Source organism: Nycticebus coucang, chromosome 2 (genome assembly GCF_027406575.1).
Source record: "Nycticebus coucang isolate mNycCou1 chromosome 2, mNycCou1.pri, whole genome shotgun sequence".
In the NCBI taxonomy this organism is placed as follows: domain Eukaryota; kingdom Metazoa; phylum Chordata; class Mammalia; order Primates; family Lorisidae; genus Nycticebus; species Nycticebus coucang.
This window is the reverse complement of record NC_069781.1, coordinates 177,837,953-177,863,776: the sequence shown is the minus strand read 5'-3', so window position 1 is coordinate 177,863,776 and position 25,824 is coordinate 177,837,953. Positions and strand designations below refer to the sequence as shown.

General features: G+C 42.0%; 1 protein-coding gene across 3 annotated transcripts; it reads right to left on the bottom strand.

Moving 5' to 3' along the window:
- Window positions 1-1,163: 1,163 nt before the first annotated feature.
- Window positions 1,164-25,805, bottom strand: CENPN (centromere protein N). 3 transcript variants are annotated; one of them, XM_053609071.1, is made up of 11 exons: window positions 25,673-25,805; window positions 20,739-20,919; window positions 15,360-15,405; window positions 14,315-14,374; window positions 13,933-14,009; window positions 11,625-11,801; window positions 9,984-10,085; window positions 8,154-8,217; window positions 5,172-5,284; window positions 2,157-2,283; window positions 1,164-1,910 (listed from the first exon to the last, which is right to left on the bottom strand). In XM_053609071.1, the coding sequence occupies exons 2-11, from the start codon at window positions 20,907-20,909 to the stop codon at window positions 1,828-1,830; spliced, it is 1,020 nt and encodes a 339-aa protein (XP_053465046.1). In that variant the 5' UTR covers window positions 20,910-20,919; window positions 25,673-25,805; the 3' UTR covers window positions 1,164-1,827. The 3 variants fall into 3 exon arrangements, with proteins under 3 accessions (XP_053465046.1, XP_053465057.1, XP_053465062.1); XM_053609082.1 differs by lacking the exon at window positions 25,673-25,805 and having other exon boundaries at window positions 14,686-15,405; window positions 20,739-20,841; XM_053609087.1 differs by lacking the exons at window positions 20,739-20,919; window positions 25,673-25,805 and having other exon boundaries at window positions 14,686-16,806.
- Window positions 25,806-25,824: the final 19 nt, after the last annotated feature.

The following is a 25,824-nucleotide window of genomic DNA, read 5'->3' as shown; positions in this document are numbered from 1 at the left end:
ACCTGAGCTACAATTCATTTTTGGAGACTGTACCTAACATGCAGTAATTCCTTGACCGTGGAAGCCCTCAGCTCTGCACCTGCCATGGCACGTTCCCAAGCTGCATCTGAACGTGCCCATCAGATACATTATAGGTAAGAGTCCAGTGAGCCTTCAACCAGTCTGTTTCCTTAGGCAGGAGCCTCTGGGAGGGCCACTGTAGGCTGGATAACAGGACTAGTGTATTTCCAGATTAGACCCCAGGAAGGGCTGTGAACCTGTGAGAAACCATCCCAGGAATCTGCAGGGTCCCCGTGCAGACCTAACATGGGCATCCGGACGCTGAGCAGAGGACCTGCTAAGTGTGCAAGGAAATCTGCGTCAGGCCCCCACAGATGCAGTGACTCAGGCAGGGGTAACTGAAGTGTCTGTGCTATTTCTAAATTACATTAAATCTAAAAACATTCACATATTTTTTCACAGAAGATGACCTACAACCTGTAAATAATACCATTATATCATAAAACATTGTTTAGCCCCCCTTTTCATAATGTATTCATATATTCACTATATGAAGGCTCCTTTTTGATTTTCATCAAAAGTAGGTGATGTGCCAGTTTTAAAATATCTTCTTTCACAAATGGGTATTTTCTTCTCTCCTTTGACCACTGGCAGGCTCCATGCTAAAATTTCGATCTTCTAGCAACTGGAGAGGTACTTGTACGTCCTTCTGTAGTAATCTTACCCCAGCTTTATTTTGTCTTTTTCTTTTTATGTCCTCCCATCTGCCTAGATTTCTTAAACTTTTAAGTTTATAATTGTAATATGTGGTTTTTATCACCCCCAATCCTCTTTTGAACAAGATAGGAAATAAATGTTAGAATATTATAAAAAGGCATGCTAGTCAGTGATAATCACTGAAGGATTTTCGTCAAAAGTACTCAGTACTTACTAGAACCAGTAGATTAACCTAAATGCTCACATGAGAGAAAAACTCAACAAAAATCAAGTAAGGGGAGGGGATGAGTAAATCCCCCCCCCCCCAGTGGGTATATCCTGGGTATATGGCACACTTCCCAGGTGAAGGGACAACTACAACTCAGACTTAAACCTCACAAAAGCAGACTATGTAACCAAATAAGATGTATACCCATATTAATCTGGAAAAAAGCAAAGTACCAGTTTTCCAATGTCTTTATTCACAAATCAGTATAATATTGGTTAGTTTGTACCTATATGATAAGACAGATTATGAAAAGTATCATATTTACTACACAAAAGTTATTTTCTATAAATGAATCATTGAATATGCAACTCCTGCAATAATAACTCAGTGGATCTGACTGTGCCCTTTGAATGGAGCAATTTTACACAGTTCTCCTAAAATATATTGACTTGGGTATAGTTTCTCATTGCCTTGTTCTGTGATCCAAGGTTTAAAAAAAAGTGTTTGGAAACCAGCAATTAGAACCAGGCCTCACCAGGATTGAGGAGAGGCAGGAATGGTAAAAATGACACTAGATATGACGCCCAGAAGTCTCAACCACCGTGCCTGCTGTATGCTTGACTTTGGAGCAGCAGGCACTCAAGGTCAAGTGTGGAGCCGTATGTATCTATATCCTGTCACGTCTCAAATGCCCACAACTCTTACGCTGAGCAGGATATGGGGTCAAGGGGCATGCGGCAGAGGAGGGAAGAGTCAGTCCCAACATTAAACTAGATGAATATTTCTACGTTTCCAACAAGGATTAACTTCTAAAATACAAGCATCTAACAGAAGCTATAGAATGAGCCATGAACTGAAACGTGTGTGCAATACAAAGAATTGCTCTGCTTACGAAACACATCTTATTTATCCCTAATTTTAAAGTAATTCATTCTCTTGTTGGGTATGCAAGTGAGCAGTGGAGAAAGTGGTGCATCTGCAATCCCTGAAATTAGAAAAAAGAGAAAAAAAATTAAAATAATCACAAAAGCATGGATTTGAGTCAGTTGAAACATGGCCAAGATGAGATGGTGATCATGGAGCCCCACCCCACCCCCACTGAAGCACAGGGCAGAACATGCAAGACAGGACCAGAGGGGCTAGCCACAGGGAGGCACCCAGGCAGTCAGTCAGCAGAGGATGGAGTTCAGGATGTTAATTTTTCTAGCCTGTAAATAAGCTGACCACTCACCGGCTGGTGCTAAGGATTTCAATGCTTCCAAAAGATGTGGGCTAGAGAACTTTATTAGGCACCGGAGGGGTTCTTCCCTCTCAGCCAAGATGCTTCCATTTAAGTCACTTTTGAACTTCGTTTCAAGCTGTCATCAAATATTTATACATATACATATACACACACATTTTTTGGGGGGGAGAGGGAGGGAAGAAAGGAAGAAGAGAGTGAAACAAATATATTTATAAATGACTATGGTAAAATATGAAATCAGATTGCACGTTTCATTAATTCTTTTTTTTCTGCTAATCTCCCACTTTAATTCTTGTCATCAAGAAATAGAGGGATTAACGGGGTAGGGACCATTTGATTTGTTACCTGCAAACCTAGATTTGTTGAATATAAGGATATTAAACAACATCCAACACAAAGAACAGGCCAGCAAGCATGGAACCTGACTCCTGAGATGCTGAGTGTCGGTTCCGCCTTACAGGCTGGTTACAGGTGAGGGAAAACAAGGGCTGTCTTTTGTAATCTGTCATTTCATTGTAAAAATACCACATCTTTTGAATCACTGTTAAGATTTATTTTGGGGGCGGTGCCTGTGGCTCAGTGAGTAGGGCGCCGGCCCCATATGCCGAGGGTGGTGGGTTCAAACCCAGTCCCGGCCAAACTGCAACAAAAAAATAGCCGGGCGTTGTGGCGGGTGCCTGTAGTCCCAGCTGCTCGGGAGGCTGAGGCAAGAAAATCGCGTAAGCCCAGGAGCTGGAGGTTGCTGTGAGCCGTGTGACGCCACGGCATTCTACCTGAGGGCAGTACAGTGAGACTCTGTCTCTACAAAAAAAAAAAAAAAAAGATTTATTTTTAACTTCTTATGGAAGATTTTAAGTCTATACAAAAATATGGAGCACAGTCTGAGTTCCACGTACACATCCTCCAGCTGAAGTAGTTACCACCTTGTGGCCAGACCTGTTTCACGTGTTCCTCTGCCTCCCATCTCCTGCTGCACACCCCCACTGGATTATTTTGAAGGAAATTCAAGAGACCAATACATTCTCCCAGTAAATATTTCAGTATGTGTCGAAGAGACGTGAGAGGACTCTATCATTAGCATACCTAACACAATTCCTTAATATCTGTTTTCAAATATCCAAGTACCAGTACTTCAATAGGTACGTGGCTCTGAGATTCTAAGTTGCATTTTTTTCCCTTAAAGTGATGCCTAAGATTTAGAGGCAATAGGCTGAAATATTTGGTGGATAAGTAATGTCTGCAACTAAGTCAAATGGTTCAAAATAAAGAGAGAAAGCAAATGTGGCAAAATGTTAACTGGTGAAGTGATGTGAAGAGAAATGGATGTTTGCTATAATCTTGCAAGTTTTCTCTGAAGGTCTAAGATATATATTTTTTGGACACAGGGTTTTGCTCTGTCTTCCAGGCTGAAGTGCAGTAGCACAATGATGGCTTACTACAACTCAAACAATCCTCCCAGCTCAGCCTACCCAGTAACTACCCAGCCTACCCAGGAACTGCAGAGATGCACCAGCATGCCCAGCTAATTTTTTCCTTTTTGTAGAGATAGGGTCTCACTGTGTTGCCCAGACTGGTTTTGAACTCCTGGCCTCAAGCAACCCTCCCATCTTGGCTTCCCTGATATTTTTCAAAATAGAAAAGGTAGGGAAAAATTAGAAGGGATGAGTAAATGTGCACCTTGACTTCCAGAATGAACCCATTCTAAGATGTGTGTGCAGGGAAGTTTTGTGATTCAATCTTCTGTATCCATCTTCCATCTCGTAGCCCAGTGGCTATCCAGCTTTAGTGCACAGAAGCAGCTTGAGGGCTTGTGAGACCAGATTGCTGGGCACCATGTTCCCTGCTGCGGGAGGATGAGGGTGGGGCCAACAATCTGCATTTCTTAAGGATTCCCAAGCCATAGTGATAGTGCTAGTGCAGGGACTATACTTTAAGAACCACTGTCCTATATTAAAAGCTGTGGAAAGGATTGGGGTTAAAAATCTGCCCTTAGGGAAACTAACTTGAAAGGTATCAATCAATTTCTATCACTAAAACCAAATTAAACCAAACAGGCTTTAGGCCAAAGGGAGCAGATCAATGGCAGATTGAAAGTGTGGCCTAGAGCTGTAGGAAGGATGAACAGAAGGAATTTTACTGGAAGGCGTGTGGGGGAGGAAGGTGCTATGAGTATGAGCACAGACTCAAGATTAGGGTGATGATGGTATGAACCTCAAGTTTTTCTAACGTTGGCGATGGGCTTGCATTTGATACCTGCAACCCTGATCTGGCCTTCCTGGTAGGCAAAGAAGTATTTTTTTTTTTTTTTTTTTTTGAGACAGAGCCTCAAGCTGTCACCCTAGGTAGAGTGCCATGGCATCACAGCTCACACAACCTCCAACTCCTGGGCTCAAGCAATTCTCCTGCCTCCGCCTCCCAAGTAGCTGGGACTATAGGCGCCCGCCACAACGCCCGGCTATTTTTTGGTTGCAGCTGTCATTGTTGTTTGGCTGGCCCAGGCTGGATTTGTACCCGCCAGCTCAGGTGTATGTGGCTGGTACCTTAGCCGCTTGAGCCACAGGTGCTGAGCCAAAGAACTATGTTTGTAGTACTCTCTAGGTTGCTGATTTTCCTCCATGTGATGACAAGACTTATTCTTTTCTTCAACAAGTATTTATGAACATCTAGTATGTGCCAAGTACTGTGCTAGGTGTGGATAGGCTAGAAAGGCATAACCTATAATTTTTTTCCCCTCAAATATATAGATCACAGCAAGTTAGACATTACTAAATTAATATGTAGGATAAAAAGGCAGCCCCACAATTTGGGGACTGAAAGATCTCGTTTTTCAATAAGGAAACTTATAAATACTATAAAGAGGTCTACCTAACTTAAAAGTTATATAAATTTATATAAAACTGAAGTGATAAATGAAAAAGGAACAGCTTTTTTCCACTTAGGGCTTTTGTTTGTTGTTTTTTAAATGCCAATAACTTGTAGTTAATCTTTACTGTAATGTCCTACCTTATACTGTGCAAATTCTAGTTGTGGTTGAGGATAGTCTCCAAAAGTTTCTAGGGTTATTCTTTGGACTTTCTCTTTTTCTGTTGTGTTTTCATGAACAATCCGTGAATCCACTATAGGTGGAAGATTTAAAATAAAACAGACAAAAAACACAATACAATACAATATACTACAATATAATAAAATAGACATTAGGAATATATTTTGCCCTTAAAATTATCCTCCTTTCCTAACCTTTCAAACTGTTTATATAATTAAAACATAATGGTAACTGTTTCTTCTCTTGTAATAATTTCTTATTGTAGAAAAGTTGGAAAGTACAAACTGGTAAAAGAGAAAATAAAAATCACCCATTATTCTAACACCCAGAGATAACACTTCAGTATCTTTCTGTCTAGTTTTATTCATCAGCTTTTTTTTTTTTGCAGTTTTTGGCCAGGGCTGGGTTTGAACCCGCCACCTCCGGCATATGGGGCCGGCGCCCTACTCAGCTGAGCCACAGGCACCTCTGTCTAGTTGTTTTAACAGTGAGTAAAAATAAAAGATGCGTATATATAAACATATATATTTTTAAGAGATGGGGTCTCATTGGGTTGCCAAGGCTAGACTTGAACTTCTTGGCCTCACAAGCTATCCTCCTGCCTCAGCCTAACAACCATTAGTATGTGCCACTAGGCCTGGCTAATTTTTCTTATTTTTTGTAGAGATTAAGTTCTCGCTATGTTGCTCAGGCAGGTTTTATTTTTAGGTCTTACTGTGTTGCTCAGGTTGGTTGTATTTTTATTTTTATTGTTAATTTTTATTATTTTGCTTTTTTTTTTTAGACACAGTCTCACTTTATTGCCCTCGGTAGAGTGCCGTGGTGTCACAGCTCACAGCAACCTCCAGCTCTCAGGCTTAGGCGATTCTCTTGCCTCAGCCTCCTGAGTAGCTGGGACTACAGGTGCCCGCCACAACGCCCGGCTATTTTTTTGTTGCAATTTGGCTGAGGTCAGGTTTGAAGCCGCCACCCTTGGTAAATGGAGACAGTGCCCTACTCACTGAGCCACAGGCACCGCCCAAGTTGGCTGTATTTTTAAACTGGGATCATACTATACACACAATTTTATATACTGCTTTCTAATTTTTTATGTTTGATTTTAAAACTTATTTAATTTTTTTAGCTTCATGAGAAGTCATGCATCTGATTTTTTTTTTTTTTGAGACAGAGTCTTGCTTTGTTACTCAGGCTGATCATAGCTCATTGTAGCACTGAATTCCTGGGCTCAAGCATTCGCCTTGCCTTAACCTCTTCAGTAGCGGAGGACTATAGGTGCATGTTTCCATGCCTGGCTAAGTTTTAGAAAAATTTTTAGAAGTTTTTGGTAGAGACTGGGCTATGATGCCCAAGCTGGTCTTGAACTCCTGGCCACAAGTGATCCTCCCACCTCCCCAAAGCCCAAAGTGCTGGGATTACTGGTGTGAGCCACTGTGCCTGGCCCTGCTTTCTTTAACATGAAATCAATAGCAGTTCTTATGCTATTGGAAAATCATAAAAATGTTCAATTCATAACAGCTATGCTATTTCATTTTATTGCCAAATCCCTAGTAGAGGATAGGAAAGTTTTCATTTTTTACAAGTTTTATTTTACTACACTATTTTTTTTTTTTTTTTTTTTTTGGCCGGGGCTGGGCTTGAACCCGCCACCTCTGGCATATGGGACCGACGCCCTACACGTTGAGCCACAGGCGCCGCCTCTATACTACACTATTTTATGAGCTTTCTGATTCACTTTGGTAGTTCTGTACTCTTTTCTCGTTTTGTTTTTTTTTTTTTTTTTTAAATTTAATCATAACTGTGTACATTTACGGAGTACAGTGTGCTGATTTGATATATCTAGAGAGTGACGCATGTCTTCTTTGAGTAACTACAGTCACAACCCTGCTAGTTCAAGTTATCTAGCACATGAAGAGCAAGGGATCCAGATTCAGACGCCTGGATTTCACTTCTGGCTCTGCCATATGCCTTCGCTGTGTGACTTTGCCTACAGAGTTACTTAACTTCCCTGAAACCCAATTTTCTGATGAATAAGGTTTATTCATGGGACTACTGTGAAGATTCAGGAAATTAATTATGTAAACATCTTAGCAGGGTGATTGGCACAAAAGAAATGCTCAACAACTATTAGCTAATTTTTGCTGTCATTGTGTTATTTTTATTCTAGTAAATTCTAAAGGAAACCTATCGTAGCTTAGCTTTCTTCTTTCAACAGATACTTAATTCTCAATTTTTTTCTTTTTTGAGATAAGAGTCTTACTCTATTGCCCAGGCTAGAGTACCATGGCTTCAGCCTAACTCATAGCAACCTCAAACTCCTGGGCTCAAACAATCCTCCTGCCTCAGCCTCCCGAATAGCTGGGATTACAGATGCCTACCACAATACCCACCTAATTTTTTCTATTTTTAGTAGAGATGGGGTCTTGCTTTGCTCAGGCTGGTCTTAAACTTCTGACCTCAAGGCATCCTCCTGCCTTGGCTTCCCAGAATGCTAGGATTATAAGCCTGGGCCACCAATATCCAGCCTTAATTTTCAATTTTTCTTAAAGCAATAAATAGTTTTGAATAGGATCCTAGTACATATGTGTTTTACTGAGTGACAGAAATCTAGAAGGGCATAATGTATTTCTTTCTTTTTTTTTTTTTTTGTAGAGTCAGAGTCTCACTGTACCGCCCTCGGGTAGAGTGCCCTGGTGTCACACGGCTCACAGCAACCTCTAACTCTTGGGCTTCCGCGATTCTCTTGCCTCAGCCTCCCGAGCAGCTGGGACTACAGGCGCCCGCCACAACGCCCGGCTATTTTTTTGTTGTAGTTTGGCCGGGTCTGGGTTTGAACCCGCCACCCTCGGCATATGGGGCCGGCGCCCTACTCACTGAGTCACAGGCGCCGCCCGGCATAATGTATTTCTAACATTCAGTTTTATATTTTATATTAAAACACATACTGTTTATATCTAGCCCAAGGCTTCTTTCTTGTAGAGGTGTCACAGAGTAGTAAGTTTCAAAGTTCTAGGGAAAAAAAAAAAAGAAAAAAGTGAATGTTTTACTGATTTAGTAAATCTTGAAGTATAGGTGTTAACTGGTTTTAGTACATGTAAGTATGCCAAATCTGTATTTTTTTTTTCCAATGAAGAGACATTTGAGATCATACCCTGGCTGAGTTGGGTTTTTCTCTAGAGCAAGATAGTGACAGGACCTGAACCATGGCTGTTTTGTTTGAGGAACTCTCTACTTTTTTTTTTTTGAGACAGAATTTTACTATGTCACCCTCGGTAGAGTGCCGTGGCATCATAGCTCACAGCAACCTCCAACTCTTGGGCTTAAGCGATTCTCTTGCCTCAGCCTCACAAGTGGCTGGGACTACAGGCGCCCTCCATACCCCTGGCTATTTTTTGATTGTAGTTGTCGTTGTTATTAGGCAGGCCCAGGCTGGGTTCGAACCTGCCAGGCCCGCTGTATGTGACTAGTGCCCTAACCGCTGAGATACAGGTGCCGAGCTGGAACTCTCTACTTGGTTATCATAAAAATGGATCTGGAAGAAGTATAGGCGGTGAGTGCAAAAGCTAGAAGAATCAAAGGCAGTGTTTGCAATGTGGTGTTTCAGCCTCACAGCTCTGTCACTTTAACCATAAAAAACTCACTGAGATTCCTTTTGGAATAGTAACTTTCCTACTATCAGTCTGAATCTCTTTAACCCCTTCTCCCGCTTTCCCCCACTGACACCTTTGTTTTTATAATTAAGTGCTTGACAATGTGAATTTTCCTAGAAGAGCAACTGTCATATTATGGCAGAACAGTTTCTATTAATTTGGTGGGAGGAAGTGACTAGGGGAGCAAATTATTATCTAACTTCTTAATGGTAGATTCTTTTTTCCTTAAAGAGGGAATGGCAAAGAGTCATCTTCTTTCTACTTAGAACAGATGAAAATACTTAAGTATAACATTTCTAAGGGCTCAAAGATATACAGAGAGCATTAACAATCCACTGACAGGAGTCTGACCACGTAAATAGACGTTTGCTATACAAAGGAAAAAACACCTCTGGCCTGCATCTCACACTGACACCCTGGGTAGAGTGCCGTGGCGTCACAGTTCACAGCAACCTCAAACTCTTGGGCTCAAGCCATCTTCTTGCCTCACCCTCCCAAGCAGCTGAGACTACAGGAGCCTGCCACAAAGCCTGCCTAATTTTTCTATTTTTAGTAGAGAAGGGTCTCGCTCTTGCTCAAATTGGTCTTGAACTCCTGAGCGCAAGTAATCCTCCTGCCTCGGCCTTCCAGAGTGCTGAGCCACCACACCTGGCCAGACAGATCCATTCCTGTCAGTACAGAGGGACAATACATTCAAATATCTGAACAAACAAATAAATTGTGGAACTTAATAAACCAATGGTCTCCCCTTTAATTATAACTGCTATATCACCTGCTTGACTGATGGAACCAAATAATTGTACTTCTCTACTGCAGAATAGACTAACATATTTAGCTTCAAAACATAGTGCCAAGTTATTCTAACGATAAAATAAATACTAATTGGAATAGCTGACTTGGAAACTGGGATCCAGTGACTAATAAGTGGTATAAAACACAATCAGATAAAGGTAATACTGAAAACTTGCTTCCTTTCATGTTCACTCACTGAAAGCTTTCTCCCAATGACAACATCTAAAGTGATCTCCTTCTGCTGGAGGTGGAATTTCTCACCTGCTGGCTTCTAACTCCTGTGTAAAAGAGAAAGAAAGATTTAACTGGAAAGAGAGTCACTGACTGGCTCACCTGATTATACTGCTTAAAAACCATAGCCTTAAGAGAGTCCAGATATCGGCTTCTCAGGTCCATTTTCACAATCTGATGGTGTTTGCTAGCAATCATCAGTGCCTGGAAATGAAAATTAGTAAGACTATTAGGATTTCTGTCTGTGTTTATAAGTCAAAGTAAAATGTAGGAGCTTCAATCAGTGAATAGTTTCCACTTAAGTGTGAAAAGAAATCCAGAAAAATTTAATTTTATTGGCTGTTACTCAGCTTCAAAAACAAAAACATGGTTAAAGACATTAAGACTCAGCCAGGCATAGTGGTACAGGCCTGTAGTCCCACCTACTCAGGAGGCTTAGGCAAGAGGATCACTTGAGCCCAAGAGTTTGAGGTTGCTGTGAGCTATGACACTACCCAGGGTGACAGAGTGAAACTGTCTCAAAAAGAAAAAAAAAAGGCATTTAGTGTCATAAATGTAGTGTTTTATACCTTTTATAGAAAAATGATTCTGTTTCAAGTTAGGAGTTACAATAAATCAAGTGCAGATTTAGGAATAAACAGTGAATACTCAAAAATGTTACTACTTTAGAATACCAGTCATCTAATACTATAATGAAACTTACCACACAAATATGCAATATGTATATGTCCTTTAGGGCAAGTATTGAAGAAAAATGTGTGTATTAATGTGATTTATAAAAGCTTCCTGTCATTTGGGAAACAAATTAGAACACTGAAACAGAATCACTAGAATAAGATATTTACTTGGATCTAGAGACTAGAGGTAAGTTTGCCATAACACAGTAGAAATTAACATTACCTTTATTTAAACTGCCTGTGGCAGGGTGTACTCAGCCTGTGGATAAAGGAACTGTGCGTTATGGAGGAAGAGACCCCAAATGTAAAGAAGTGGTGTTAAGTGTTAAAGGGAAAGAGAAGTGAGCAGCAGTCTTTGTGACATTTCAGTAAACTACCAAGGAACTTAAATGACAAGCAAACACCTGCAGGACCCTACGGCTCACTTGGTTCCAACACTGCAGTGCCTGCAGCTCCACCCAGCTCCACCCAGCTCTACTGGACACAGGAGTACACAGATGACAAGCCAGGGTGGCAGAGTAGCGAAGTGCTAGCTCTGGAACCAATTTAAGGTGCCACTGTGGCTGTGTTAACAGTGACAGCAGCAGTTGCCAGGCCAATTTAAGGATGGCTTATTTTGGGGAAAGAAGTCAGGAAGCCCGGGATACCAAAGACAGAAGGGAGAAGCAGGCTCTGGACAGTGGCTGCATGTTTCTTTTTTGGCACAGGGGACAGAGTCTCACTCTGTTGTCCTGGGTAGAGTGCCTCAGTGTCAGCCTAGCTCACAGCAATCTCAAACTCCTGGGCTCAAGCAATCCTCTGGCTTTAGGCCCCCCAGTAGCTGGGACCACAGGCATGTGTCACCAGGCTCGGCTAATGGATGCACTTTTTAGATTAAGCATGCATTACTTATAGATTAAAAGACAGTAAAGAACAGTTACAAACTAGTATCTTATACCACATCCCAACTGCAGATAACAACATTCCCTGCTTCTTATTTTAGGAGAATAAGAATTAAAAATTAAACGTAATAGACCTTTCAGATATGGATAATAAAATGTTACAGTTTATAATAATTTGTTCGTACCTGCCCCAGAAGGGGTACATTGCGCTTTAACGTGGAGACAGAAGCAAAGGCATAAGGCGTCTGGGAATGATACACCACGTAAGTGGGTCTGTACTGGTTTGGCCTTGTGTACTGCGTTCCCCAGGCGATTCGAATCCAGACAGCATTGTCCTCAGTGTCTCGGAAGCTGACTGTCACCTTATAAAAAAAGATTTAAGTTTTCTAATTAATATTTCATCGTGGCACCAATCTTTTTTTCTTTTTTTTTGAGACAGGGTCTTGCTCTATTGCCTGGGTTAGTGTAGTGATGTCATCATAGCGCACACCTGGGCTCATGTGACTCTCCTGTCTCAGCCTCTCAAGTAGCTGGGACTGCAAGTGTATGTCACCATGCTTGGCTAAATTTTTGGTAAGTTTTATACAGAATCTTGCTACATTGCCTGGGTTAGTCCCAAATTTTTGAGCTCAAGTGATCTTCCTGCTCAGATTATAGGTGTGAGCTACTGTGTCAGGTCAGAAAATTCTTTTCTAAGAAGCACCATCACAGACTGGGCGCGGTGGCTCACTCCTGCAATCCCAGCATACTGGGAAGCTGAGGCAGGTGGAGTGCCTGAGCTCAGGAGTTCAAGACCAGCCTGAGCAAGAGTGAGACCCCCGTCTCTTAAAATATCATGCGTTGTGGTGGGCACCTGTAGTCCTAGCTACTGGGGAGGCTGACGCAAGAGGATCACAGGAGTTTGAGGTTGCTGTAAGCTAGGCTGACGCCATGGCATTCTCTGAGGGGGAAAGTGAGACTGTCTCAAAATACAAAACAAAACAAAACAAAAACCCCCCAAAACCCAGAAGCTATAAGCAGGGTATGACATCAGCATTTTTGAATAATTGCTTGGGCTTGTCCTAAAAACTGTTCCTCCTCTTGTAAGAGCTAATGAAGTAAGGCAGCCTTACAAATGAGATACCTGTTCTATAATGAAGCCTTCTTAGCATTTAGTACAGACCAAGCATGCACCATGAAGTTTAACAGTAAGATTTCTATGTAGCAATTGGCTTAAAAATATACTAACACCAGTGCTTTTATGCATTTAGCTCAGAGGCTAAAAATTACTTCGAAGGATTATGTGGTGAGAATATAGAAGTTTTATTTAATTTTGTTTCCATTTCATGGATGAAACACAGGTCTTCAAAACTTTTAAATAAGATTGCCAGTTGGTCTGGAATTTAATAGCCTGGTCCTGGATTATCAGCTCACCCATGATTCACCTTCCCCTTGGAGCTCTGACCTTGCAAAGGAGGAACTTGAGGCAGGTGTGTATGGCTTGCCACTGTCTCTTTACTCCAGAAAAAGTGGGTTGTTATGGTGGTTGCTGGCACCAGCAAACCCTGCCGACTTTTTATGTAGCTGCTTTTCCAAATTCCTTTGGTGGAGCAGACACAGAGGACTGTCCAGTCTGGGGCATGGAGGTACAGTGCTGTCTGATTTTCCCCAGCAGGCAGCACAGCGCTTGGGTCCATTAGGTGCTCTGTGGGCCTCTACTGGCTTGAATGAAGGTCTTATTCTGAATAGCTTCTTTGTTTCATATTATAAACACAAATACAAGCAAAATGACAATAAAATTAAGGCTGCTTCAGGGCTGCGCTGACCATTACTGGAACCACTCATGGCTATTAACTTAAATCCATTAAAGTTTGATAGGATTAAAAATTCAGTTGCTCTGTCACAGTGAGTGCCTGGTAGCCACACGTGGCTGCTAGTTAGCATACTGGACAGTGCTGACTAAGAACACGTCCAGTTGGGTGCAGGGGATCAAACCTGTAATGCCAGCACTTTGGGAGGCTGAGGCAGAATTACTTGAGGCCAAGAGTTTGAGATCCACCTGAGCAACATAGGCCTGTCTCTACAGAAAAATTAGCTGGGGCTGGTGGTGTGCAGCTGTACTTCCAGTTACTCAGGAGGCTGAGGAAGGAGGATCACTTGAGCCTCAGAATGTGAGGTTATAGTGAACTATAACTGGGCCACTGTGTTCTAGCCTTGGTGACAGATGGAGACCCTCTATCTAAAAAAAAGGAGTATGTCCATAGTGCAGACAGCTCTACTGGGCATCACTGCTTTTGAGAAAGAAGGATCAGATCTTAAATGGACAGATGAGAAACGAGGGGAAATTTGTATAATTTTTAGTATATGTCTTTGATATGGTATAGAACAGTATGGAATATTACATGTACTCATTGAATTTCTCACAGATAAAAACACCAAGATAGTAGCAAATTTAAAGTGCAAAGATGTCATTAACTTAAATTTCATGTAAATTTAGGTGAATATTATGCTTACATTTTTTAATGCTCTCTGCAGAATTTTCTTAAATGAACTTCTGAATTGTTTCATATCAAAAAGGTCAACCTCTTCATCTGTCAAAGTGGGAAAACAAAGAAATATTAAGGGAACTAAACTGGTCTTTAATAATAAAAACATTTATAAAGATACTGAAGCTAAGCATTTTATATAATTCCAGAGCAATAGTTATTAAGTCACATGAATGCTTCTAGGACCTCTGACACTGAGCTACCAAATATATTTTTGATTTTCCATAAATGAGTCACAAATAATCACCTCATTTTGAAAGAAAACAGATTTAAGGGGGATATACTGCTATTCATTTTTAAATTGCCAAAATGTCAAATACAAGTATTCAATTCAAGATAGAAAATATTACCTGGTCCTTTACTCATCTGAAAAACATCCCAAATTTTCTGGTGCCGATGAACTTGAGTATCTGAGAGAGGCAAGCAGGGCTTACTACTTAGTATGATATCACAGAACTTTGAAACAATGTGCTTATAACTAGATCTTTTTAATAATATAGAACTGAGGAAAATAACAGTAATTTATAAATTAGATTGTACAGATTTTTTTTTTTTTTTTGTAGAGACAGAGTCTCATTGTACCGCCCTTGGGTAGAGTGCCGTGGCATCACACGGCTCACAGCAATAGATTGTACAGATTTTTATTCAAAATATAAACTTTATACGGATTACATTTACTTCATACAAGTAAAACAAATCATCACTGCTTGATTCAACCAACCTAGATGACACGGTGGAGCTCCAGCATTTATTCTCATGTCAGTCAGCCATAAGTCTGCTCCATAGGATGTCACCTTTACCCAGCATGACAGGGAATGCTGGGTTCCATATGACCGACAGTTATGTCATCATTCCTTTGCCTGGAGCCTCTTCTAGCTCCTTCCAGACCTCATTCTGCTGTCCACTCAGAATGGCCCACCCTGTTCACCCCTGCCTGGTCACCCTGCTTTAGTTCCTGTCAAGGGACTCATCAGTATGTGAGGTTATATATTCTGATGTTCATCTGTATATTGCTCCAATTAGATTCTTATTTATTTATATTTTAGTTTTAGCAGGCTCAGGCTGGGTTCAAACTCGCCACCCCTGCTACCCCAGGTGCTCTAACCACTGAGCCAAGACGTCCCCCCTCATTCGATTCTTATTGAAATCAGAGCCTGTTCACTATTATCCGAGGTCTAAATCTGACTGCCTGGCACAGAGTGAGCACTTAGTATATGTTTGGTAAATGAATGAATGAATAAATGTACAACATAGAAGACACCCTTCAGGAGTTACAAGCCTCAGAGTACCTTCGAGCAGAAATGGCCCTAGAAAGTTAGCAAGTTCAATGCTACGCTCTGTTCTTCTGGTTTAAAGCTGTCCCTGAATAGTGTAATACAAACCACCAAAACTTACAAATGATGTCTAAAACGGCTGCGTCATTGAGACTTGCATGCTTTTCCTGAAAGAGAGGGTAAGTTATTTAGTAACCGTGGTGATAACCCCATTTAAAGCACGTTTTAGGATTGGTTAGAACAAACCATGAGAATGCGCTTAGTGATTTACTGACATCCTGTCTAACATCTCTGTTCTCCTGTTAACCAGCAGATACATCTTCTGATTCAAGTCTCAGTCCAGGCACTCATAATCATCCTCCCACAATTTATTACTCATTTATTGGTCTTTAAAATAAACTTTATTGAGTTATAGTGATCATATATTAAACTGCACATACTTAAAGTGTACAATTTGGTTAAGTTTTGACTTGCAGATATAGCCATGAAATATTCACCACATAGTAACCAGTCCCCCCAAATTATCAAATGCCACTTTCGTATTCCCCTTCCCACCCTTCTCTGTCCTCATTTCTCTCCCTCCCAACACTTGGTCCTGAGGCTACCAATGATCTGCTTTTTGTCACTACCGATTTGTTTGCATTTTCTAGAGTTTCATATGATTGTTAAGGGGGGTGAGGGTCAGTCTTCCTTTACCAAGCATTATTATTTTATTAATCTATGATTTTGCACCTGTGGATAGATCATTCTTTTTTATTGTTAAGTACTAGTCCATTGTATGGATATATCACAATTTGTTTACACATTTACCCTGATGGACACTTGAGCTGTTTCTAGTTTGGGGCTATAATGAATAATGTTTTTGTGACCATTAGAGTACAACTTTGTGTGGACCTGTTTTCATTTCTCTTGAGTAAATGCCTAGAAGGGGAATAGGCCGAATCACATGGTAAACATGAGTCTTAACCTTTTAATATTTTTTTTTTGGCCGGGGCTGGGTTTGAACCCGCCACTTCCGGCATATGGGACCGGCGCCCTACTCCTTGAGCCACAGGCGCCGCCCGAGTCTTAACCTTTTAAGAAACTGCCAAACATTTCCAAAGTGCTGTGCCTTTTTACTAAATTCCTGCAGAAGAGCTCCTGTCTCTCCACATCCCAGTGACCACTAATTATGATCAATCTTTTAAATTTTAGTCATTCTATTAAGTGCATTAGAGACCTTATTGAGGCTTTAATTTGCATTTTCTCTAATAACTAATGATTTTGAGCATCTTTTCTTTTTCTTTTTGCAGTTTTGGCCAGCGCCAGGCTTGAACCCACCACCCCCAGTATATGGAGGAGGCGCCCAACTCCTTGAGCCATAGGCACTGCCCTGAGCATCTTTTCTTAAGTTCATTTGCCATCCATATACATTTTTCGAGGAAATGTGTTTAATCAAACCCTTTGCCCATTTTTAAAGATGAGTTGTTTTCTAATCATTAACTATTGAGTATTATTTATATAGTCTAGATATAAATTCTTTATTAATGACTTAGAAACAGTTTCTACTAGTCTGTAGCTTATCTTTTTTTTTTTTTGGCCGGGGCTGGGTTTGAACCCACCACCTCCGGCATATAAGACCGGCACCCTACTCCTTGAGCCACAGGCGCCACCCTCTTTTTATTCTCTTAAGCTTTCAAAGAAAAGTAGTTATTCATTTTGATGAAGTACTAGTTATCAATTAATGTTTCTTTTTTCTTTTTGAGACAGAGTGTCACTATGTTGCCCTGGGTAGAGTGCTGTGACATCACAGCTCAAACTCTTGGGCTTAAGTGATTCTCTTGCCTCAGCCTCCCAAGTAGCTGGGACTACAGGTGCCCACCACAACACCTGGCTATTTTTTGGTTGCAGTTGTCATTGTTGTTTAACAGGCCCGGTGGGGCTCAAACCCATCATCTTGAGTGTACGTGGCTGGCGCCCTACCCACTGAGCTATGGATGCGGAGCCTAATGTTTCTTTTATAGCTGGTGTTTTCAGTGGTGTATCTAATCTAGTTCAAGGTCACTAAGATTTTCTCCTGTTTTCTTCTACATGTTTTCTAGTTTCAGGTATTACATTTGGGTCATGGATCCATTTTGTATTATTTTTTTTATATGGTGTGGGGATGGATTAGTTCATTTTTTGTAATATGAGTGTCTAATTACAGCACCATTTATTGAAAACGTAATCCCTTCTTCACAGAATTGCTTTGAGTGGCTTTATAAAAAATCAGTTAACCATACATATGTGGATCTATTTTTCTTTTCTTTTCTTTTTCTTTTTTTTTTGTTGTTGCAGTTTGGCCGGGGCCGGGTTCGAATCCACCACCCCCGGTATATGGGGCCAGTGCCCTACTCACTGAGCCAAAGGCGCCGCCCATGTGGATCTATTTTCAGACCTTATCCTGTTGGCTCAATCTATTTGTTGGTCTGTTTGCCACCACCTTTTGAATGTGTCCCCCAAAGGAATCCCCAGTTCAACAGTTTAGAGGTGGGACCTTTAAGAGGTGATGAGCTCATAAGGACTCTGCCCTCATGAGTATACTAATACCATTATCACGACAGTGGGTTCCTGACAAAAGGATGAGTTAGGCCCCTTCTGCTGGTTTGCACACGTGGTTGTGCTTGCTCATACGTGTGCACATGTGCTCTCCTGTCATGTTATGATGCAGCAGGAAGGCCCTCGCCAGATGTAGGCCTCTTGACCTTAGACTTCTCAGCCTCCAGAACTACAAGAAATACATTTCTGGCTCGGGGCCTGTAGCTCAGTGTCTGGGACGCCAGCCACATACACCAGAGCTGGTGGGTTGGAACCCAGCCCAGGCCTGCCAAACAACAATGACAACTACAACCAAAAAATAGCTAGGTGTTGTGGCGGGCACCTGTAGTCCTAGATACTTGGAAGGCTGAGGCAAGAGAAATGCTTAAGCCCAAGAGTTGGAGGTTGCTGTGAGCTGTGATGCCATGGCACTCTACCTAGGGAGCCATAGTAAGACTCTGTCTCAAAAAATAAAAACAGAAAAAAAAATAAAAAACCCCCCATTTCTTTCCTTTATAAATAACCAGTCTGTGGTGTTACCCATTGCAGCAATACACAAAGTACTAAGATACCAGTGTTGTTTTCTTTTTTTTTTTGAGACACAATCTCACTCTGTCACCTTGGGTAGAGTGCCGTGGCAACATCGCTCATAGCATCCTCAAATTTATGGGCTCAAGCCATCTCCTTGCCTCAGCCTTCTGAATAGCTGGCACTATAGACGCCTGCCACAATGCCTGGTTTGTTTTTCTATTTGTATTATTTATTTTTTTTTTTTTTGAGACAGAGTCTTACTATGTCACCCTCAGTAGAGTGCTGTGGCGTCAACAGCTCACAGCAACCTCAAACTCTTGGGCTTAAGTGATTCTCTTGCCTCAGCCTCCCAAGTAGCTGGGACTACAGGTGCCCGCCACAATGCTAGGTTATTTTTTGGTTGTAGTCATTGTTGTTTGGCAGGCCCGGTCTGGGATGGAAACCGCCATGTCTGGTGTTTATGTGACTGGTGCCCCAGCCGCTGAGCTACAGGTGCTGAGCCGGTTTTTTTATTTTTAGTAGAGAAGGGGTCTTGCTCTTGCTTAGGCTGGTCTCAAACTCGTGACCTCAAGCCATCGACCTACCTCTGCCTTTTAGAGTACTAGGACTACAGGCATGAGCCATTCTGGCTACCAAGATACCTGTCTTGATGATGCTGGCTTTGTAAGTCATTTTGAATTCAGGTATTCTTACCTCTCCAACTTTTATCTTTTTCAAACTTATTTTAATTAGTTTTCACATTTACACATAAATTTCAGAATCAAGCTAGAGAAAACTGAGATCTTAAAATCAAGACTTCTGATCTATAAACACAGTCTCTCCATTTATTTAGGTCTTCTTTGATTTCTCTAAGCAGCGTGTGTAGGTTCAGTACATCTTTTGACAGCTGTATGCCTACGCATTTCATACTTTTTGATGCTATCTGAATTCTACATGTACAGTATGTGTATATCTATCTATATATACATATAATATATATAGTGTGTGCCAAAAAATGTATACACATTTTAAGAAGGGGAAAAACTGTATTAAAATTGTAATAATCAATATATACCAATAATAAAAGATGAATATGTCACGTTGAATTATGAATACCTCTCATAATTACAGAAGTCAAACAAGACTTGAGTATTATAAATTTATTAGCTTTTTCCTTTCTAAAAATGTATAGACATTTTTTGCCATCCTCTATATATTAAATAGACATGTATGAAAGTTTTATAAAATATACATTTTTGTAAGTTATAGTTTTATTTACGTGTACCTCCTCATTGTTTATTATTTTCTCAGTATAAACTTCTAGAAGTGGAAGTTTAGGCTGGTCTAAAAGTTTAGGCTAGATCACAAAGTTTATTTATTTATTTATTTAGAGACAGAGTCTCACTTAGTCACCTTTGGTAGTGTGCCATGGCATCTTAGCTCACAGAAACCTCAAACTCTTGGGTTCAAGTGATTCTCTTGCCTCAGCCTCCCAAGTAGCTGGGACTATAGGTGCCTGTCACAGTGCCTGGATATTTCTTAGAGACAGGGTCTCACTATTGCTCAGGTTGGTCTCAAACTCGTGAGCTCAGGTAATCCACCCACTTCAGCCTCTCAAGTGTTGGGATTATACTCGTGAGCCACTGCGCCCGGCTATTTATATTTATATTTTTATTTTTGAGACAGAGTGGCACTTTTTTTCCTGGGACACAGTGCCATGGACTCAGTCTAGCTCACAGGAACATTGAACTCCTGTGCTCAAGCCATCCTTCTGCCTCAGTCTCTCAAGTAGCTGGGAATACAGGTGCCTGCCACAACACTAGCTGGTTTTTCTACTTTTAGTAGAGATGGGATCTCAGTCTTGCTCAAGCTGGTCTTGAACTCTGGAGTTCAAGTGATCCTCCTACTTCAGCCTCCCATAATGTTAGGATTACAGACATGAGCCACCATGTCAGGCCAAAAAGTATATTTATTTAAAAGTGAGTAAGGGAAGGCTACAGTGTAACATGAAAATTCTTTGTACTATACTTGCAACTTTTCTGAGAGTCTGAAAACATCTCATGACAAAAAGCAAATAATATGTGTGAAAGAAAGAGTAATTCTTTCCTCACAACTTTGCCAACATATCTAGGTGTTATCTTTTCATCTTTGATAATAGGCTAGGTTAAAAAAATAAGAAGAAAAAAATACTGCTCATTATTTTAATTTGCATTTTTTTCTCTCATTCACTTTTTCTTTCTTGCTGATTTGTAATCATTCCTTGTTAAGTTGGAAAACCAATTAAAAATTAGCTACACTACAGGAATATACAGACCTCATCACTTCACAAATAGTTTAGCAGCTGCCTTAAATCCCCTTTGGACTAAAGAACAGAAAAAAGATAACCACAAAGGGGTTGCATGTTTTTGAAGACTAATCACTTTTAACATGTTACCTCACACAGCAGAGCTAAGTGCTGAACGATAGATTCCTTTCTCTCCCGGAAATTCACGGTCTGTAGTTGATTTTCTGACAAAAAATTCCAGGATTTTAGGATTGTTGTCATTTCAGTCAAGGGGATTTTCAAGAGGGTCCTCTTGATAAACTCGGCAAGAGCTTCATCCATCTCTTTGGCCCTTTAATAAAAACAAAAATAATACAACAAAGTATAAACCAAATATAGACTTTTCCAGGATGTTTTTAGCTGGGATTTTGTTGGTAGGTCAAACACTCAAATGTTTACCTTTTCTCAGCCACTCTGCAAACAGTTTTGGCATGAAGATTTAATTATTTTCTCCTTAAGCTGTGTATTTAAATGTGTTTTCAATGGGTTAAAAAAATTAGTGCTGTCTTGGTACCTGTAGCTCAGTGTTTAGGGCACCAGCCACATACACCAAGGCAGACTGGTTCAAACCTGACTCGGGCCTGCTAAACAATGACAACTGCAACAAAAAAATAGCCAGATGTTGTGGTGGATTCCTGTAGTCCCAGCTACTTGGGAGGCTGAGGCAAGAGAATCGATTAAGCCCAAGAGTTTGAGGTTGCTGTGAGGTGTGATAACATAGCACTCTACCAAGGGTGACATAGTGAGACTCTGTCTCAAGAAAACCCCCAAAAAACCAAAAAAACCCTAGTGCTATCTTTCCTCTTCTGGCTACAGTATTTTATTTTTTGATGGCAATGAGTATAAATCATTCATTCATTCACTTATTCATGTAACTAATTACTGAGCGCCAGTGCACGCCAGGCATTCTTCTGGGCACTGGGGATCAGTATGTCTTTGGCCAAAAAGGCAAAAATCCATTTCAGTATGGAGCATCCACTCTCGTGGGTAGAAAGAGGTAAGAGGAAAATCACAAAATATGTGAAAAGTGAGAAGTGCTCTGGAGAAATTGGAATAGTGCTAGGCAGGTGGGGAGTGAGATGAACGGGTGGTTGAAGAGAGTAGGCCTCACAGAGAAAGTGACATTTGAGGCGAACCTTGCAGTAGAGGGAGGGAGTCATGTGGTAGAAAGTTTCCAAGCAGACTGAGCGAGGTGGTTCAAGCCTGTAATCCTAGCACTCTGAGAGGTGGGAGAATCATTTAAACTCAGGAGTTTGAGACCAGCCTGAGCAAGAGTGAGACCCCCCCGCCCACACTAGAAATAGACAAAATAGCTGGGTGTTGTGCCAGGTGCCTGTAGTCCCAGCTATTTGGAAGCTGAAGCAGGGGGATCGCTTGAGCCCAGGAGTTTGAGGTTACTGTGAGCTGTGACACTACTGCACTCTACAGTGAGACTCTGTCTTTAAAAAAAAAAAAAAAAAGAAAGAAAAGTTTCCCAGCAGGGGGAATAGCAAGTGTACAAGCCTTGAGGTGAGAGCCTGCCTGGAGCCTTCAGAGAACTGGGAGGCAGTGGCCTCCAATGAGGGAGGAGAAGGAGAGAGAAGGAATAGAGGAAGAGGTGAGGTCAGAGACAATGGGGGCCCCCGAGGGCCACTGCAAGGGCTGTAGCTTTTACTCTGGCAGGTGTTGAGCAGAGGTGAGATACACTCCGGCTTGGGTTTTTTTTTTTTTCCCTCTTTTTTTGCCCCTGTAGAAATGTGACCATTTAGATTTTCTATTACAGTCAACCCTGTACTGAGAACACAGTCTGAGGAGGCAAGTGTGGGAGCTGGAGGCCAGTGGGGAGCTCACTGCAATAATGCAGGTAAAAGGTGACCATGGGCCAAGGTGGAGGGTGAGCAGAGGTTGGGTTTGGGTATGCTTTTAAGACGGAGCTCACAGGATTTCCTGGCGGATTAGATATGGACTGTGAGACCAAGAGAAGAAGGAAAGATGAAACCAAGCTTTTTGCCAGACACGTCAAAAGATGAAGTTGCTCTTAGCTGAGACAGCCAAGATTGTGAGTGGGGCAAAAGTAAGCTCAAGATCTCTGTAATTCTATTTTGATCCTATAAATGTTAAGATAATTGTGAGACTCCAAGTGGCCATACTTAATCAACAACTGGATTTATGAGTCCAGAGGACATGCTAAGAGCTGGAGAGGACCTTTTCTGCCTCATGCCTAAAGGTGAGATTCTTAAATTGTCTGAAAGATCTTGAGCCCCAAATCTGATGCGGCTCCCTCAGCAAAAGGCAAGGACAGTAATCTCCAGGAGCATGACCTAGGGGCCATATTAAAGCTGTGGCATAGGGAAGGGAGGTTCTGAGCACTTTTTTTTTTTTACTTTAAGACAGAGTCTCACTTTGTCACCCTTGGCAGAGGGCCGAGGCGTCATAGCTCACAACAACCTCAAACTCTTGGGTGCAAGTGATTCTCTTGCTTCAGCCTCCTGAGTAGCTGGGACTACATAGGTGCCCATTGAAAGAACCAGACCAGCGCCATCTTAAGAGTTAAGTTTCGCTTTCCCTGCCACTTCACTCAGTACAAGCCCAGGCAATTCCCCGAAATCATGAGACAACTGCCCACCTATCAGGGACCCCTGTTTCAAGCTGTGCACGCCCACCTGCCGTGCGGGACCATAAGAACCCCCTGCTCCAGAGCTCGGGGCTCCTGGCTTGGATCCGTTGCAGCGGAGTCCCCGGGAGCCCAAATTCGAACTTGCAATAAAAGGCCCTTTTGCTTTTGCATCGGACTCGGCTTCCTGGTGGTCTTTGTGGGGGATTTTGAGATATGGGCAGCACAACACCCACCACAACACCCGACTATTTTTAGAGATGGGGTCTCACTCTTGCTCAGGCTGGTTTCGAACTGCTGAGCTCAGGCAATCCACCCACCTCGGCCTCCCAGAGTTCTAGGATTACAGGCATGAGCCACTGTGGCCAGTGGTTGTGAGCACTTGTATTACTCTCCTCAGGGCAGAAGTTGTGGGCCAAGGGTGACAGCTATTCTTAACTCTGCTACCTCATTTGGGGACACTGATGGGCATCTCTCTTTCTCTCTTAATATAGAACATGAAAACTTAGTACATGTGACATCTAAACAGGTTTATGTAGATGTTAGCTTCCTTTGATAGCCTATCTCTAGGAAGGTACACATAGGCCTTACTGTCCATGTTTAAGACAGAAGGCAGATGGCAGAAGGCAGGCTGTCAATCTCCACTGCTTCCATCACAATTCTGAGTTTTCTATGGACTACCAGAAGAATAACTCCCTGGATGTACTTTATTTCTGTCATCTAATGTGTTTGTGAAACACCGAACATAATTTATCATTGCTCACTTTTGAAAAGATATAGGTAGATGACTATACTTTAAAAATATGCAATTTGTAAAACAACTGTAAAACAAAAATAAAGAGGAATGACCTAAGTTGTTTAGGAAGAGAAAAATAATTAAAATCGTAGAAAAGACTCAGCATCAGAAAAATGGAGTCTGATTTGTTTCCTTGTCCAGGGTTAAGAGTAGAATCTTCCCAATGGTCTCCAAGGCCCTGTGTTGTCTGGTCCTTGCTTCTCTCTCCTTCACTTTCTGACCTGGGCTAGCTACCCTGGCCTCTTAGCCCTATAAAAAAAAAATGATCTGTATGGAGAAGGGTCATTGCATTTTCAGTCGCCCCTGTCTAGAAAGTTCTTCCTTCACATACTCATTTGTATGACTTTTTTTTTTTTTCCAACTTTTAAACTTAAGTATATTTGTTACAACCCTTTTTAAGTAGATTGTGACTTGGGCACTACATTTCCATTCAAAAGCCTCACTTTTCAGATAGCTTTACAACACGCATGGGTAGCCTTCTAATTTTACTCCTCTAAACAGTAACTTCTCTTTGGAAAACAAGCCCTGCGTAGAGTTTCATCAAGTTGCTTCACTTTATATTTCTAAAGTACCAGTACATGCAAAAACTACAAGGGGATGAAAAGTTTAAAAAGTAGAGCCTAGAAGATAAACTATGACTTGTTATAATTCAGGTCTTAGCTGAGACAGCTCCTCTTCAGAGAGTTATTTACATCTCCAATCAAGGTATTCCCCCCACCTTCCACAGTCTTTGCATAACTATCTTAAGTTGAATTCCAGGGCAGAAACTACGTTTGTTCCCCCCCAGAGTAACAGCGTCACTCTAGTCAAAAGTCTAGGAAGCTCGGGAACTTAATATGACTATTGCGGAACGAAAGACTACATACCCTAAGCAGTACGCCTGGGAGATAACCCGGGAAGCATTAGAACTCAACAGTGAACCACCAAACCAACACTTCCTATTAAGAGGACTTGGAACTGGGATAGCTGATAAAATGAAGAATGCTGGGCCTTTACCAAGGTAAACAGAGGCAGAATGCATGCAGGGCTTCAGATTGAGGGTTCTGAGTAACGTTTGCAGTACACCATTCTAAAGAAATCTGGTGGAATGTACTCAACCTTGCCGTTAATAAACATTTCCCCGGGACTATTTAAACTTTCCTTGTACTTCCCAGTGCTTTAGCACAGTGCCTGCACAGAGTAGGTTCTCAAGACACGCTTGACAAAAAAGGGCCTGTAGACATATACCGCCGCTAGGAGCGGCAACAGGTCCGTAAGGAGTAAGGCGACACGTGCGGGGACGAAAAACAAAGGACGCCGAGCTAAGATAGCGAATAAAACAAAACCCCAACTCTGGACGAGGTGGCAACCAGTAGCTCGGATTGCGGCGCAGGTCGTCACGTGATGCCAAGGCAGGGTTTCCACCCACACGCTGCTACGCAAGGCTCGGCCCCGCCCCACCGCGGACGGAAGTGACGTCACGACCACGCTAGCGTCACCGCCCGCTCTCACTTCAACCTCTCCTAGAGCCCCGCCTCCAACCCGAAAGCTAGCTTTTCCTGAGCCCTAGGACACGCCGCAGTCGTGAAAAAGGCGCCCGGGAGGCCTGCGACTTGGCTTCTTCAAGGGTCCCGCACCGTCCGGGGCCCGATCCTGTACCGCCAAGGACTCTCTTACCGGCCCACATCTCCAGCCGTCCCAATCCTCAGCCGCAGTTCCCGCCCGCCGCGCCTTCAAAGCCGCCAATTGCAGTTCCCGTCGCCATCAGGCTCCGCCTACCAGAGCTCAAACTTTGTGGACTCCATCTCGCATACGGGGGGCCGCCTGGG

Excerpts from the sequence above, each read along its gene's own strand:
- CENPN (XM_053609071.1), bottom strand. The coding sequence starts at position 20,909 with ATGGATGAAGCTCTTGCCGAGTTTATCAAGAGGACCCTCTTGAAAATC. Across the intron at positions 10,086-11,624 it reads ATGTACCCCTTCTGGGGCAG|GCACTGATGATTGCTAGCAA; the intron begins GTACGAACAAAT and ends TTTCATTTCCAG. Across the intron at positions 1,911-2,156 it reads GAAATCCTTAGCACCAGCCG|GGATTGCAGATGCACCACTT; the intron begins GTGAGTGGTCAG and ends TTCTAATTTCAG.